This window comes from Lepisma saccharinum, chromosome 5 (assembly GCF_977018435.1).
Source record: "Lepisma saccharinum chromosome 5, izLepSacc3.1, whole genome shotgun sequence".
Lineage (NCBI taxonomy): Eukaryota > Metazoa > Arthropoda > Insecta > Zygentoma > Lepismatidae > Lepisma > Lepisma saccharinum.
Window position 1 is genome coordinate 17,059,421 of NC_139233.1, and position 16,441 is coordinate 17,075,861.

Consider the following 16,441-nt stretch of genomic DNA (forward strand, 5'->3'; position numbering starts at 1 on the left):
TCAAATACACTTCATACTACACTACTTAAAAACTGCCAGACCCTGAATATTTGAAAAGTTAGTAAGGTTAAATATTATGTCAGGAAAATGTTTTGGGTACCTTAGAAAAATATACGGGACTGATACAAGTTGTTAATTAATACACAAACCATAGCATGCCCAGAGCATACATCATAATCGAATGAACTGCGACCAGTGACAAATAATATCAATAGATAATGCTCGAACTGCAGAAAAGTGTGGGAGGGGAATTCCTTCCCTTTCTAAGTTGCTTCTAAATAGGGATGGTGCCAAAACGAGAAATCTCTTTCTCGTTTCGAAATTCTAAAAAAGACTTGTAAAAATCGAGACGAGAACGAGACCAGTCTTTTCGATACTTGTGAACGAGACTGAAAACGAGGCAGGTCTCTCTAAAATCGAGACTAGACCGAGTATTAGGGTCCAATATTCTCAGTCTTATTTAAGACTTTGGTCCCGTGTGCAATTAATGAAATCGTGCAAACAAAATCGTAAATTCTCCACTGCTTCCAAAAAGTATACCTGTCTGACAAAATGAAGTGATGAACGCTGAAGACGTCTTTTCCTATAGGACAATGATATAAAATTGGATATAGATCTGAGAGAAATGTACAGGGTGTCCAAAATTAAGCTACGTTGAAAATATGAAAATATCCGGAAACGCTTGGTTTCCGAGTTATAGGCTTTCACAACACGAGCTAACCGGAATGTTTATCACCCACAAGTGGTTTCCTGCAACACAAGATACTGTTTAACACAATGTAGTAGTTGTCTCGTTAGTGGTACATATTGAGTGGACGTTGTTGAGACCATGTACACAAATCAGGAATGAGCAGATATGCACTACATGTATTGTTTGCTGGATGTCAATGCTGTAGAAGCAGGAATTTGGGAGCGTGTTCGTTGGGCCACGCAACGTCAATGTGCGCCAAGAGGTGGATATTTTGAACATCTCCTTTAGGGTACTGTGAAAGTGTCCTAGATCACTTGTGGAGACAAAGGCGTTCCGATTCGCACGTGTTGTGAAAGCCTATAACTCGGAAACCAACCACTTTGACTTTTCCCCTTTGTTTTTCCTCAAGTTGTGCCGTTTATTTTTAGGACACACTCTATACAAGGCAACCGCAAGAAAAATTATCTGAAGCTACGTCCTTTGATGCAAAAAGATAGCTTTCAACAATGAAACACAGTTTCGCAGAATGTTGTACATTGCCACATGAAGAGTTTTTTTTGTTTTTTTACTTTTGTTGAAAATATTGCGTTAGAATTAAGGTCAACGCAGCAATTAGTACACATGTTATAAATAGTTCTTTGTAGATAGGGCTGATGCTTATCTAATGCAATTGGTATATTTCTGTGAAAGATTGAGTCCTGATTATTATTTGATACTGCACAAACAACATTTATGTTAGAAGAATGTTGCTCTACTTTGCAAAGATAATTTTTTTCTGCGTCAACTTTAAAAGCGTTGGTTCACACACTACGAGATAATTCAACTTTTCTTTAGTAGAGTTGCTAGTTGTTTCGAGATGAAGTCGATCTGCTTGTTTTTACTTCATGGTATGTAATGATTAATTTAATGTTGTTAATTCGATTATAAAATGAAAAGGAGTGGCTAGTGTAGTTTACTATATTACACTACACTACCACAGTTCTCCGTTAGTGTGTGGCGAGACATGGGCAAATCTTTAACGGATATAGTTAAAAATATGCCTTTTCACTACACTCACTCCTTACAACACAACATTCTACTGGTTTTAACTTTAATTTGAAACTTCAATGGACAATATGTAGGCAAGCCGCATAAAGCAAGGAGCTGTGACGTTTGTCTGTTGTTTTAAGTACATAAGGTACTGTGATGGTTTACTTTATTTTCTTTGAATTTTAACTAAAATATTTAATTTATGTTTTACTTCATTCATTTGTTATTTTGATTCATCGTGATCACGTAGATAAAAGATTAAAATGAAAGAAGAACGCGAGGAAATATTCCTAACATACGATCCCAAAGAACGGCAGAACCATCGCATTATATATATATATATATATATATATATATATATATATATATATATACACACACACACACACACACCCCCACACACACCCCCCCACACACACACACACACACACACACGTATGTATGTATATATATATATGTGTGTGTGTGTGTGTGTCTGTAATATGCATACGATAATTCGATAATGAAAGGATAGACTGTGGAACCAAGAGCTTAATAATTAATAAGTGCATTTGTTTATTGGCTAAAATATTTTTGTGGTCTCGTAAAGTGGCAGATATATTAATATATTTTTCTTTTACTTTGTAGGTTCCGTGTTAATCTTGATGGTGGTCCCATTTGGAAGTAAGTAAAATTAAAATTAACCTCTGGATTAGTTCAGGATTTTTTTCGACAAAGTTCTGGACTGAAATCTGAAAACTTATTCAAGGATCTCCTCACTTGTCCAGTCGATGCTGGGTCGGCAGAAAGAATACGGTTTCCTGGGAAACAGCATAATTTACCTTTAGACATGAATTCAGCAACCATGGAGAAGGAAACCAATCGGAACAAGCTAAATCATTTCCACGATACTTTCGTTGCCCTATATTTCATAGCATCAGGCAAGGGTTGCAGGAAGTGGTCATATGCCGTGCCCAGCCATCAGCTGATGCCAACTTCAGTACCGAACTAACCGCCTTAAGTTCAGTGTCAGGAAAAGGCAGTTTCATGTAGACATCTATACAGTAGATAAAGTGGCGCAGTTCCATCAGACGCGCTACATTCCTACGTAAAAAGTCCTGCGGATCAGTTTTGTCCGTCTTCAGAAGTAACTAATAATATTGCTCACAAGTTACGTAGATTTATGTACAGCTCACCGCTCACGAGAAGATCCCCAAACGAGGGGAGACGGGGAGCGGGGGTGAAGGGAAGGAGCAGTCCATTTGCAGATTTTAGGGGTAGCAGAAAGCCTTCCGCTGCGGTCTAGTATCCTCTTCGAAGTGCGTGAGAGTTGATTTGCGTCAAATACGCAGAGGTTGTGTCCGCAGCAAGAGTTTGCTGCTTTTCTTTCAGTGGCCAGAATACTTTTGTATTGCTTATCCTGTGCATTATTTAGACTGCATTTCAAAGAATTTTGAAAAGAATATACGGCATTTGGTGAGTTTATAGATCACACACCCCTGTAAAACAATTTCACACCGTTTTCGTATAATTAATAATAGGCCTCATTATAGGCAAATGTCTGAATGTTCTAATATTTATTCACTATGCCCGTAATATTGTACGGTTGTGAAACTCTGTCTCTTACTTTAAAATAATAACATAATTTGACATTCTGCAAGACATTCTGCCTTGGAGTTGTTTCTTCCAGGCCTAAAGTCAGGAAACCGTTTTTGTAAGGTAAGTCGTTACTAAAATCACATTTGCGTTTTGGCATTGTTCAGATCTCTGATCCACAGAACTTCACTTCTCCACTGCCATGTAACATCTAAGAGAACAGCAGTTAAAAACTATTGTTTATTTCTGAATTCTGATGTGAAACTCAAATAAGCTGCGGCGTATCGCACGCATATTCTTTCCTATTGTTAGAAACTTGCTAATCACCATGAGCTGCGGTAGATATCACAAATGCTTTGAAATCAAAACCTTACGCAACGAGCGGCGACAACAGAAGTGACGCAAAAGTCCAACATTTTTTCTTTGTTGGAAGAAACATTTATTGGCTTTGCGCTTACAACTGAGAGTGTCGTATTTCTTTACTTCGAAATTGAAGACGGAAATAATATTAACAATTATTATTAAATACCAGAAAAGAGAACATTTACAAATTTTCCTAAAAATCTGGCCGGACCATTTTTAGGACTCGAAAAGAGAATTAGTCCAGGTAAAACAGGGCGTCTGGTAACCCTAAACGACTTGTATCGCTACATCGGTTACAGCGAGCCCACATGTTTCTCACTCAGGGTGCACTCCCCTAACCCTAATAGTGGAGTCGGCTGTCGCTTCCGTTGGGTGAGCGGTGAGCTGTACATTGACTTTGTTCTCACAGTGGACAGATAATAGATCAATTCAGAGTTGAGGTACGTGCAACCTGGAATTTCTAACAAAAGGGGGCGTGGCTCAATTGGTGAAAGAATATCTTGAATGCAACTGTGAATAGGAAAGTGGGGCAAAATAGAAAATTAAATTGTAAGGTGGGTTCAAATCCCTCCTTTGGTCGTTGTGCATCAGAACACACATAGATAAAAACACTCGAAGTGTCTAGTTCATTGGATCTAAACCTCTCACACATTTACGAGATGACCAAAGTCCACATTCTTAAGTAAAATAACATCAAGGCTTCCCCGATGGCTTAGTAATAACGTCGTTGTCCTTTATTTAAAAGGTTCCGGGTTCGATACCCGGTCTAGTCCTGTAGTGATTCAGATCCCACTTTAAACTGTAGTTCCAGTCCTGACAAGTGAATAAAGTGGACTTAATACAAAAAGTCAAACTCAAACTGAAAAGAATAGCAATCCGTAAACAATTTTCCACTTTCTAAGAACCGTACAATTTACCTATTGAAACGAATAACTCCCCCTGCTATAAATTGTCTGCATTCAAAACTGTAACTCGAGCTGAGTCTACGAAGGCTCGATAAAGGTTCTCTCCTCGTGTTATAGAAGCTTCAGAATGTTTTCATTTTGCAGGCCTCCAAGATGAACCTGTGCCTACGCCTGATCCCGATTACGTGTGTCCTGAGCCTACCGGTCAGTTCCCTCATCCTGACTGCGATAAGTTCTACAACTGCTGGGAAGGCACTCCGTACGTGAACGTCTGCCCAGATGGATGGCTCTACGACATTGAGGACAACTGGTGCACGTTCCCAGAAGACGTTGACTGCGGAAACAGAACCCGACCTGACGGTAAGTGATGGAAGAACAGTGTATCTAAAGGGTGTCCCAATAAGAGCGACGGATTTAATATGCTTAAGAAAAGACTATATCTTTACAAAATGGTAAATATTTTTATATAATTACAACGGGTAAATGTTCCGATTTAAGAATGAAAGATCTTTTTGGACTCGTAATAACACTGTCACGTACAATAAGGAGCGCGGTGTTTTAATGTCTGCTGTCGAATCTGTTTCCTCAAATTTCTTGATCAACTTGCGAACTTACTCTCACTAGGTGCACATTCACGTCCAAGGATTGCACAAAGCTTTCTTACAGTCTCTGCATAACACTCGCGATTCTTGTACTGAGTTTTCACTATCAAAACTCGATGTTCCTTTGCGTAACCCTCCATGTCAACTAAGCTGCAACAATCACTGATAAATGTATTGCTAGAGCATGTTGCGTAAATCAAATTTTGCATCCTTAAATCGGAGCATTTATCCGTTGTAATGATGTAAATATATTTGTCATTCTTCTTTGAAAAAGTGTTCTATTCAACATATTAAATCCGTCGCTTTTATTGGGACACCCTTTACTACAAAATAAATACAGTGAAACCTGGATTTTCCATTTTTCAGAAGACCAAGGTGAAATAATTTAAAATGCAGGACACAGTCAAATCCGTAAAAATGTTATAGCATTCATTGGAACCATGAGTAATGCATGCATAATGCATTATGAAAGGGGAAGTAGGTAGAAACATACACGCTGTAAGCTTTAGATAAGTATTTCATTTGTCATCATCGCCCCCCCCCCCACGACCATGTACAGTCATCGGAAATAAAAATGGGACACCTAGTTCCTGAAATGCTCGCTTCATGTAAGGCGTTATGTGTGTTGCCTAACTCTAAGAAGGAAAGTGGATTAAAATAGCAATTTTTCAATGGCAACTTTTACCATAACCGTAAAGTTAGGCAACACACATAACGCCTTGCACGGAAGCTAGTATTTCAGGATCTAGGAGTGTCATTTTTATTGCCGGTGACTGTGCATTGCACGTTGCCAATAAGCTACGTATAAGGAGGAGGTGGAGGCTGTGCCTCAAACTTGTTCGATCTCGGCCATTTTTGAGGTTATGTGATCAGCAGTACGCTCCGGTCTTAACCCTCCCTCCCCGTTATTTTAGGCTGGGTGAGCCCCAGAGCCGCTTCATGCAGGAACAAGTCCGGAAAAATTCTGATATTAGATGAACACTCGGGAATCGAACCCAGGTCTTCCGGGTGGCAGTCACACGCCCGCCCAACCGACTAGACCGCCACGGCTCCTTGTTTGTGTTCAGTTAATGTTTATCATCGCTCGATTTTTGTCTATGATTCGTGATGTCTATGAGAAATCTCAATAAACCGTTTCAAAGTAGAGTAGGTACAATTTTTGCGTTGTACCCACAGCCACCCCTATTTTCTCAATGGGTTCGTCCAACTAGGGCATGCGCTATTGCGATGATGGTCTCAATTAATGCAGACGGATTGTATACTACTCAGTGCGGTATTTGTAGGGGGGATGGGGGTAATTCCCCCTCTGGATACTTGTGTCCTCCTCTCTACTTGATAAATTTTATCCCTTGTGGGGGGAATGGTGTTTAGGGGGGAAACAAGACATTATTGGCAATTTAGTTACTTTTTCCCTACTTCGCCATTCAATTGCAACATCTTCTGTCAGGCAACTTGAAGCTCCATTTGGCGAACACTGATGTGGCCTCAAGCTCTGCTCTATTCCTGGAACTGTGAAACAAGTGGCTAGGGTTGAAGACCACCTTCCCTCTTCCCTTCTCTTTGTCCACGGAATTTGGTAGGAAAATGCATGTGAAAGTTAAAATTTAGTTGTCACGTGACTCGAACTTGTCACCTCAGAACTTCTCTATTTGTATGAGTGCAACAATAGTATACGAAGATAGCCTACATGGAATTTTTGACGCAAGCACGATAACCCTTTACGAAGTCATTTTTTAAAGAACAGTGTGCTTTCTAAATAATGAGTTAGATTTCTTTGTGAAGCTAAAATGTTAGTGGAAAAGTTAGCATTACAAGTTCCAGACTCTGCTATGTCAGGAATCTGCCTTCAAAATGAACGAAATCTGATAAAGCTGGTGGCAGTGAAGGCTGTGTTGATCAAAGGATCGGTTTTGAAAATTTGTAAGTGCATCTACACAAGAAGGAAGTAGTAGTAAAGTGTTGAGTTTCTTTGTTTGTTGCCCATGAGATATTTAACAAAAGGAAAATTACGTGGACATGGATGGCTTGATGTATCTAGTGATGAAGTTACATATACATTATCTTTCATTGCCCACCTAACATTTTTTTTAAAATCAACAAGCTAATAGAACTTGTGTTAAGCTCCTGGGTCCTGAGTTGCAAGTTAATTAGTAATGTTTATGATTTCTCAAATGTAACAGTAATTTAGCAAAGTAGTCTTGGGCGCTATTTTTATGTGGTAGAAAACTTTCTGATTCTGCCTTCCCGCAAAAGTTATGCCCAAGTTTGATTCAGATCCCCAAAAGTTAGGTCCCAGACTAGCTTTCTTCCGGTGGGTGTCAAAATCTCACTTTAAAAACTGTAGGCAAAGTCCCGTTCAGCTGTTCTGATCATAAAGTGGATTTGGCCATTTCTTTGTCAAGATACAAATTTACATCGGCAATTTTTCATCAATTATTAATAATATGTTTTGTTCAAAGCTTTCTTTAAAAAGTTCAGTGACATAAAACGACGTGTGGAGTGACCCCATTTACCAATTAAAATTGTCACCTTGCAATAAAGTGGTCCCGGGTTCGATACCCGGTGGAGGCACAGAGTGGTTCGCGGTTCCCACTTTAAAACTGTAGGTCTTAGCCTTACTGTGCATAACGGTTGACTTAAAACACCAAATCAACCAATCATAATATATATGTATATATATATTACATATATATTATATCGGGTCACGCAACAATATATAAGCATTATCTCATGCTGTCTCTAGACAGTCGGTAGAATCCCTCCCCCCTGGAAATTTCTTAAATACCACACTGATACTACTTATTATAAGTGTTGGACATGTAGTAGTCGTAAATATTCATGCAAGAATAAATTAGAGTATTATACTTTTATTAAGGAATTACAAGCTAGGTATCTAGAATTTCATAGAAACAAAATTCCCTGACTTTTCCAGTTTTTCCAGATTAAGAATAAAAAATTTCCAGACCAAGCCATTTGTGCAATTCATGCATTTAAACATGTGTGTGTGTGTAAGAAGTTTGCTACATTTCAGCTAAACATCGCACTTAGAACACCAAGTTTTTAGATTATTCATTTATGTAAAAGTAATAACGAGAAGGGGAAACTGAATAGTAAATCGACTGTTGGAAAGTGGTACCAGGGGTGAGTTTTTACGTAATACTTGGCATGTACTGAATTATGGTTAACAAAGAATTCATTTTATATGAAAATTCACAACAATTATAGGATAAATAATATCTAATTACAGTAAAATTGAGTAATATATGTATTAATCCTAATATACCTATATCAAACACAACCCAAAAATTGCAACAAGAAATTGGCAAATCCAAATAGCCACTCACTGTAGTAGATTTCTACATGAAAATAGTTCAAAGTATGACCTTTACCTAGAGTATTTAATATACAATTTCTACTGTACCTATCCATCATACTGAAGTATAGTTTGTCCATAACAAATTTTGATTTCTTGCTTGCCCTTTTTTCCTCTTAGTTCAAACACATACTTTTAGTATCCTACTACAAAACTGTTATTTTTTTTTCAGAAACCCTGTAAATTTCTCTAACATTTCCATGACTTTTCCAGAAAAAGTAAATTCCCGGAATTTTCCAGGATTTCCAGACTGGTAGACACCCTGAAGCTAAGTATGCGCCACGTTAAAAACATTCGTTGTACTCGTTAATATTGCTATTGTATTAAAAGCGGAACAAGCCTGTCGATTCTTTTGTGCCATCGTTTCTTTCTCTCCTTCTGTCAGGGAACACAGGCACCCCAGGAACGACAACAGAAGGACCGATCCCCACTGAATCGACGGTATCCACCACCAGAGACCCTCGGACGACAACCGCCTCACCCGGGTCCTCCAGCACCCAAGGACAGGGCTGCAGCGGCACCCCGGGAACCTTCAGCTGCCCCGAAAGCTCCGGCCTTTTCCAGGATCCTTTTGACTGCAGCAAATACTACAATTGCGATTTTGGACAAGCAACACACATGGTAACGTTGTTTAATAAAGTTTAGAGAGTTAAGTGTACTATAGCATTAGTTCTTCAGTGGCACAAAGGAACACCATAATAGTATATCCAGAATTTTCCATATGAAGGGCTCCAAGAATAAATTTAGAGCCAACGTGACCAAAATATGGGCCTATCTGAAAATTTAAGGGAGGTGTTGAGGAAATATCGATTGTGTGTGTTAAGGGGGTGCACTAGGAACACACAACATCCATAATGATATTTATTTATTTATTTATTTATTTATTTATTTATAAGCAATCCCATAACAGAGCAATGCTCCAATTACAATGGGATATTACAACAATACTCACATTATGCAACACAAAAAAGAAAAAAGAAAATAAAAAGATAAAAAATGAAATACAAAATACAATACAATATACCCACCGACAAACATAATACAACTAATACAACATAATAAAAATTATAAAACTAGAATAATACTATAGTACCAATATACATGAAGCTGAAGCTTCAGACTTCAAACAGTATAACGAAACTCCATATTAAAACCCGCACTAAACAAAAGAGATAAACACCCAACTCTCATTTTGATATTTTTCAGATTATCGAACATATAAACATAAAATATAATATACAAATCCATAACATTAAGTGCAATTCAATACATACAATACACAATATAAAAATAAGAAAATTAAATACCATTTATCATTACATCTTAACTTTGTCTTGAATAGTAGCCCTTTATTACTGATATGTACTTTGCGTAAGGGAATGCAAAATCTACATCAATTTTATCCTTAACAATATTATTATGTAGTCTACACATACTAATGACCACAGAATTCTGATGGACCAAATTTTTGGAAAAAGTGCATATAAACGGTTGACGCAATCTTAATGATTGAGGTTTAGTACAGAAGTTTAATCTTTGCAAAACTTCTTCTGTTTCGGTGAGACCATTAACAACTTTATATAATAAAATATGCTTTGCAATATCAGATCTAGTTTTCAAAGAGGAAAATTCAAACTCAGTTAGTAGCATATTATAAGGTATTCTTAACACATACGACGATTTTTTGTATTTTTTAAAGAACAGATATCTTAAAAATTTATTCTGGATTCGTTCGAGTTTATCAATATATAATTGGAAGTAAGAACTCCAGATTACATTAGCGTATTCCAATTTACTCCTCACCAGAGCATTATACACAACTGTTAAGGCTTTACTACACTGCATTTCCTTTGTGTTTCTAAATATAAATCCCAGAGTTTTGAAACCATTAACTACTAGTTTATCAACATGGTTCTTGTAAGTGAGTTTAGAATCCAGAATTATTCCTAAATCTTTAATTATATTGACTCTCTGAAGACCCACATTACCAATAGTATAATTAAATAAAAATGGAGATGAAATTCTTGTAAATGTCATGGAAAAGCATTTAGCAACATTAAAATAAAGCTTATTTCTTATACACCATTGATGGCATTCACTCAAATCGGACTGTAATTCTGTAAGATCCTTAAATTTTACAATATTCTTGTAGAGTTTTAAATCATCTGCGTATAAGAGACACTTTGAGTAATTAACAACAGAAGGTAAGTCATTAATATATAATAAGAACAATAAGGGATCCCTGTGGAACACCCGAATGACTAATATATGTACTCGATGAACAAGCATTATAAAGAACATACTGCTCTCTATTCAATATGTAAGACTGAAATAAAGCAACAAAATCATCCGAGAAACCGAACTGTACCAATTTTTGTAAAAGGATGCGGTGATACTTAATATTTATTCATTAAATTTTCAGCGTAGAATCATCCAGCTACAATTTCTTTTAAAATCATGAATTATTCACTATAAAGAGAAGAATGATAATAATTATTTCCGTGTCTGTTGACTGTCATAATTTATTTTCAATCCATCACCTTCCCCACTCTCCCTTATACTGCACACCGACCTCATGAAAACATATCTCAAAGTTTGGAAGTAGGCAAATTGTCCATCGGTATGTATAGCCAAATTTTTTTTAACAATATGAGATTCAAGAATTGAAATAATAAACCATAATAATTAGAGAACAACCAGCATCGACATAATCACATTACTTTTAAAAAAAGTTACAGGATGTGGAAGAAAGAGAATGAACATAGCCATGGAAAATTTGCCTACTATTATTTTTGCCATGTACAGTACAAGAGGTGAGACAAGAAACTCTCCCACCGATGTGCTGGGTCGGAAACGCGGCAAGCGCATGCGCGAACTTCCCTTATCGTGCACACAGGCAGGGTTGCCGAACGTTGTGTGAGCACCGAGAAACAAGCTTGCAGTTCAGAGAAAGCAAGTAAACTCGGTAGACGGAAAGTAATCCACAGCCAAGGGCGAGAAATTGTATATAATGTCAATGCATTTATGAAAGACGAGGTGGGAGTTCGTATGTCCGAAAACCAATTGCAAAGGAGGGTGGCTCGCGCATGTGGTGTTTCATTCAGCAGTGTGAGAAGAATTGTACTAATAGAAAGTAAAGCATGCACTATGTTGAAGAAACACTTTCATACACCCCATAAAACACGACCTCGCCGAAAAATCAAAAGTCATATAGACGAGTTCGATAAGTGTGTTGTTAGGCGTGTTGTGCACGAATTTCACCTTACGGACGGGGAAGGTATCCGAAGGGTTTTGAAACCAAGAATAGAGTTCTAAGGCAGTGTCTGGTGTGTGCGCAAGATACTACGTGACCTAGAGTTAAAGTGGGGAAAAGCAGAAAATAATAGACAATTGCTTATAGAAAAGGACGAAATAAGAAGTTTACGTTCATCGTACCTCAAAGCCATAAAAATCTTTCGTCGACAAGGGCGACCCATTGTTTACGTTGACGGACTTATTTTCGCAGCTCGACAACAAAGAAAGAAGCTTCGGTGGATGAAACCGCGGCTGCCGTCAAAGCACCGGTGTCTAAAGGGCAACGTGTAATTGTTGTACATGCTGGCGATTTAATGTTCAAATCTGGAAAGTCTTTTGGCGATTACCACCATGATATGAATGCCCAAAATTTTGATTTTTTTTTATTTGATATATTTTATTTTACTTCGCGTTTTGTGCCTCTTGGTTAATTTGCGAAAATGGGGATGAGTGATGAAATGATGAAATTGATGAATGGACATTTACAAACAACCATGACCGAGCGGGATTCGAACCCGGGACCCTTGGCGTCGCAGCGCGATGTGCTAACCACTCAGCCACAAGGTCCGGGGAGAAGTTGATCCCAAATTTGACACGAAACAGTGTGGTTGTTGTTGACAACGCCTCATTCCATAACGTACAAATAAATCCTGCGCCTTCTTCCTTCTCCCGAAAAGACATTATGATTCAGTGGCTCCTTCAAAACAACACCCCCTTTGACGCACACATGTTCAAACCAGAATTTTATTCATTGGGGAAAATTAACAAACCCCGTTTGAAGATACTCAAAATTGATTCCATTTTAGCAGAACACAGTCATTCCGTTGTATGTTTACCGCCATACCACCCAGATATTCTTGCTTAGTTTTCTTGTGTTCTCGTTCTGCGTAGACATTTGACCCGTATGCACTGCCAACCCTGCTTCTGTGCGTCCTTCCCCTACGTATGGCTTGGGCGTGAGGCCGCGAGGAGTTTCTTGTCTTACCTATTCTACTGTATTTTAGACTTCTGGTCAGGTCAGATCATCTGTTCAATTGTGAAATCCACTGTCGACTCACATCCCTCACATAAACAACTCTCTTCATCAGAACTGCCCCTTTTTATAATCCTGACCCATTTTGTCCTGTCATTGCCCTGCTACATCCACATGCATTAGCATTCTCAAAATCACCATTCCATCAGTTGATTACCCTGACGCTAGGCCTACAGCTAGTGCTCGAAGAAGTGGTGGAGAAGAACGTCGAGAGATGCTATCCTCTCAGGTAAGAAAATCATCATAAAGCATCCCACAACCAGCATAATGTGCATAAACATCATCTCACCTACTGCACTGTCTCCATGTTAGTCCATACAAGCATCCTCCACCTACCCCCAAACTTGACCAAGCCTCCTCCAGCAAAAAATATTTGAGCACTATCAACATCTCTGTCCACATACCTTTATTCCTCCCAACGGTTTCATCATGATTTACGCAGAAATCGCGTCTTCATTTTATCCTCGGTGACCGGAACATCTTCAACATTAACATTATACAATACATTCCTTCCTGTTTACAGGAGTCTTACATCTAAATGCAATGCTGTCATTGAAAAAATAAAATAAATAAACATCTTAGAGTTCCTTTACAAAGGAAGTGATTAACTTGTTCCAAGCCTACGGTATAATATGCAAAAGCAGATATTTTAAAGAGAGAGAAAGTTAAAACTACCATTCTTCTCTTTACTAATTTTAAAATGACCTCCACTTGATATATATTTTTACTTTTCAGGATTGTCCTGGTGGATTGTGGTTTAACGCTGACATTGTGGACTGTGATCTGCCGGAGCATTCTAATTGTATCGCGTGTCCCTAGTAAGTATAAGCAGTATCTAAAGTATAACTTTACACATTTGAAAAGTTCTTCACATTATAATTGAAATACATCAAGTCCCACCACTAGGACATCCAGTATGATCCATCATCATTTTCCTTAGGCCTTCGAGCTAAATTTATTCCCACCTTTTCAAAACCATAATTTGAAGCTTACGCATGAGCAATTTAAAGCTGAAGTCAAAAATATTAGACCTATCTTGAGAGTGATCTTAATTTAATTTTAAAATTTTATATCGCTCTCATGTAATAGCTGAAGTAGTTGTTGGTCGCGCGTAGAACATTTCGGCGCCCTTGGATTTTATGGTCTCTCGCACCATATTGACCAGAAATTTATTTTATGTCGTTATGTATTACTTCATAATCTCTGTGGTAGTTGCCATTGATAAGAATGGACTTGTTTATACCTATAAGTCCTTGGACTTCGATGTATATGCTCCTCTCCAAATTTCTGTGTGAATAAACAAAGGTATTTTCTTCCTTTATTTGTAGCATGCAGAATACCTAAAAATACTGGAACATTACAAAGAGAAAAATTTCAAATGTGGAATTAGTTTCCAGAATTGTTCTTGAGTACAATAGACAAATTTACTGTATTTCTTCATAATTGTATTATTTTATTCAACATATCTGAGATCAGGTTCGATTCTCAAGGAAATGTTTTCCTTTGATATCCTTGCCCCTAATTCAGCCTCTCATCAGTAGGTACCAGAGGACTACTCTGGGAGGTAAAGGCAGGTGGAGCGTGGTGTCGATTACACCTTCACTGTAGGCAAGACTTTGTGGTATTCCACTTTCTTGGCATGGCACACGAGATACCTTTTACCTTTTCATACTTTACATGGCTGTAGAACTTATTATTATGGTTTTATAATGTATAATATAATTATCCGAAGTTCATAGGGAGGTGGGGTGCAGAGGGCATGCGATACAGTTTCCACGGAACTTCGCCCAAGCTCTTCCGTCCGTGGCAGTGTGCCAACTTAGCTCTCTTGGAGGCAGATGTGGCTCTTTCGTGCACTGGTTCGGCTGTGAACTGGGACGCCCACCCCCGTACCCCACTATGATGCCATTACTGGTTCCAGCCTGCATAGTCCAACTCTTGCCATACTTATACATTTTGCACGTGACTTAATATTGTTATATTGGCTGCATCGCCCCACTCCCTCTTATCTCCCCAGCTACTTGTTCATAGCGCCGTGTTTGACATGAAATTGACATAATATTGTTATCAGGGAATCCTTTATTTTCGATTTCATACGACCATCGGTGGATTATTGAGATGTCCGATGCCGCCAGATCTAGATGTCGAAAACTAAGAATAAATTGTAATCAATTTAGAGTTAACGATAATAGCAGTGCCCCCACCCCTTGGACAACTAACATTACCCTAGGAGGCACTTTATCCAGCCTTCGTAAATCTATCTCTTTGAAGTCAGTCTTAACTCCATTGAAGGTGAAATTTAGTTCTTTTAATGCGCATCAGGTTTGGCAACACTGAAAGGAGGCAAGGAGAAAAGCATTGATCTTATGGGAGTATCATTTGATTCGCTCTCCTGGGAATATTAAACTTCCGATGGAATAGAAAAATATATCAACGGCAAAAGGCCAGTTTCAAGATGGATTTCACCAGCGGAAAAGTCGAAACTTCCATTTGATTAGCCGTAACTTGATGTTGAAGTTGATTCCCCATAAGGAATACATGGGATTCCGAAAATTCTTATTCATCATATTTTTCAAAAATCGTGTCCAGCCTAATAATCAAGATAAGAAAATGTTTCCACTTGCAACATGGAGAGAAATTCATACTCTTGGATGCACCCAGGTTTTTTTTTAGTAGCAGTGCCCATTTGGATGATATTTAAATAAATACACAATTGGTGCGTAACTGTATCTCCTCCCCCAAACAAATGAATGAGTTACTACACATGTACAGCAAATCATATTCTCACAAATAACATACCTAAATGTCCCAAATACAGGAAATATGAAGAAGAAAAAATATAGCACCGAGCTCACACCCCTAAGTAACAGTAACGTGCTTGTGGTTTCAAATTTATTTTTAAGGCACGAGGGAACAAATTAAAGTATTCACATTGAAGTCATGCATCGTGCTAGCACATACTACAGTAAGTGTAGTATAACAGACAACTTATAACATTGTAAAATATGAAATGATATCACAAACCTGCCTACAAAATGTTAATTATTATCTTTTCTTTCCAGGTAACCTGTTCAACCATAATAATATTGTTGTGTACAAATCTACAAGTGAAGAAATGTATATTCTATTTAATAAAGTTAACGGTTTCATACAAGTATTTTTTTTAATCCACTTTTTGCACAGATAGGCTAATAGGGACTGGACATGCAGTTTACAGTGGAAATTGAACCACTGTGCCAAGTGCCTCCACCAGATATGGAACCTAGTACCCCTTGATTACAAGGAGACGAAGTTACTAATACGCCATATGTCAACTACTTTAACTCGACTAAATTATTTAGAATTGTCCGCCCATCTACCTAATAAGAATGGAAAGATTGCAGCACTACATGACGAAGGTACTATGTCTCAATTCTTGGTGCGAAGCAAGTCCGAGAGCCCACTGATCCAAGCCTTAAGAAGAGCCTTTCTGCTTCCTCTACCCGCCGTCGAACACAGCGCCACTTCGGCACGGTATGCACTTCCCAATTTTGTTCATGCACATTCGACGCGCGTTACTTACAGTGGCGTCGCTAG

The 16,441-nt window shown here is 38.1% G+C and overlaps 1 protein-coding gene across 1 annotated transcript; it reads left to right on the plus strand.

The window, feature by feature from the left end:
• The first annotated feature begins 1,530 nt into the window (after nucleotides 1-1,530).
• On the plus strand, nucleotides 1,531-15,942 carry LOC145988230 (peritrophin-1-like). Its single transcript, XM_083123078.1, has 6 exons — nucleotides 1,531-1,578; nucleotides 2,348-2,383; nucleotides 4,708-4,923; nucleotides 8,924-9,159; nucleotides 13,601-13,683; nucleotides 15,928-15,942. Coding segments are annotated over exons 1-6 (603 nt in total). The 5' UTR covers nucleotides 1,531-1,547; the 3' UTR covers nucleotides 15,929-15,942.
• The last annotated feature ends 499 nt before the right edge of the window (nucleotides 15,943-16,441 follow it).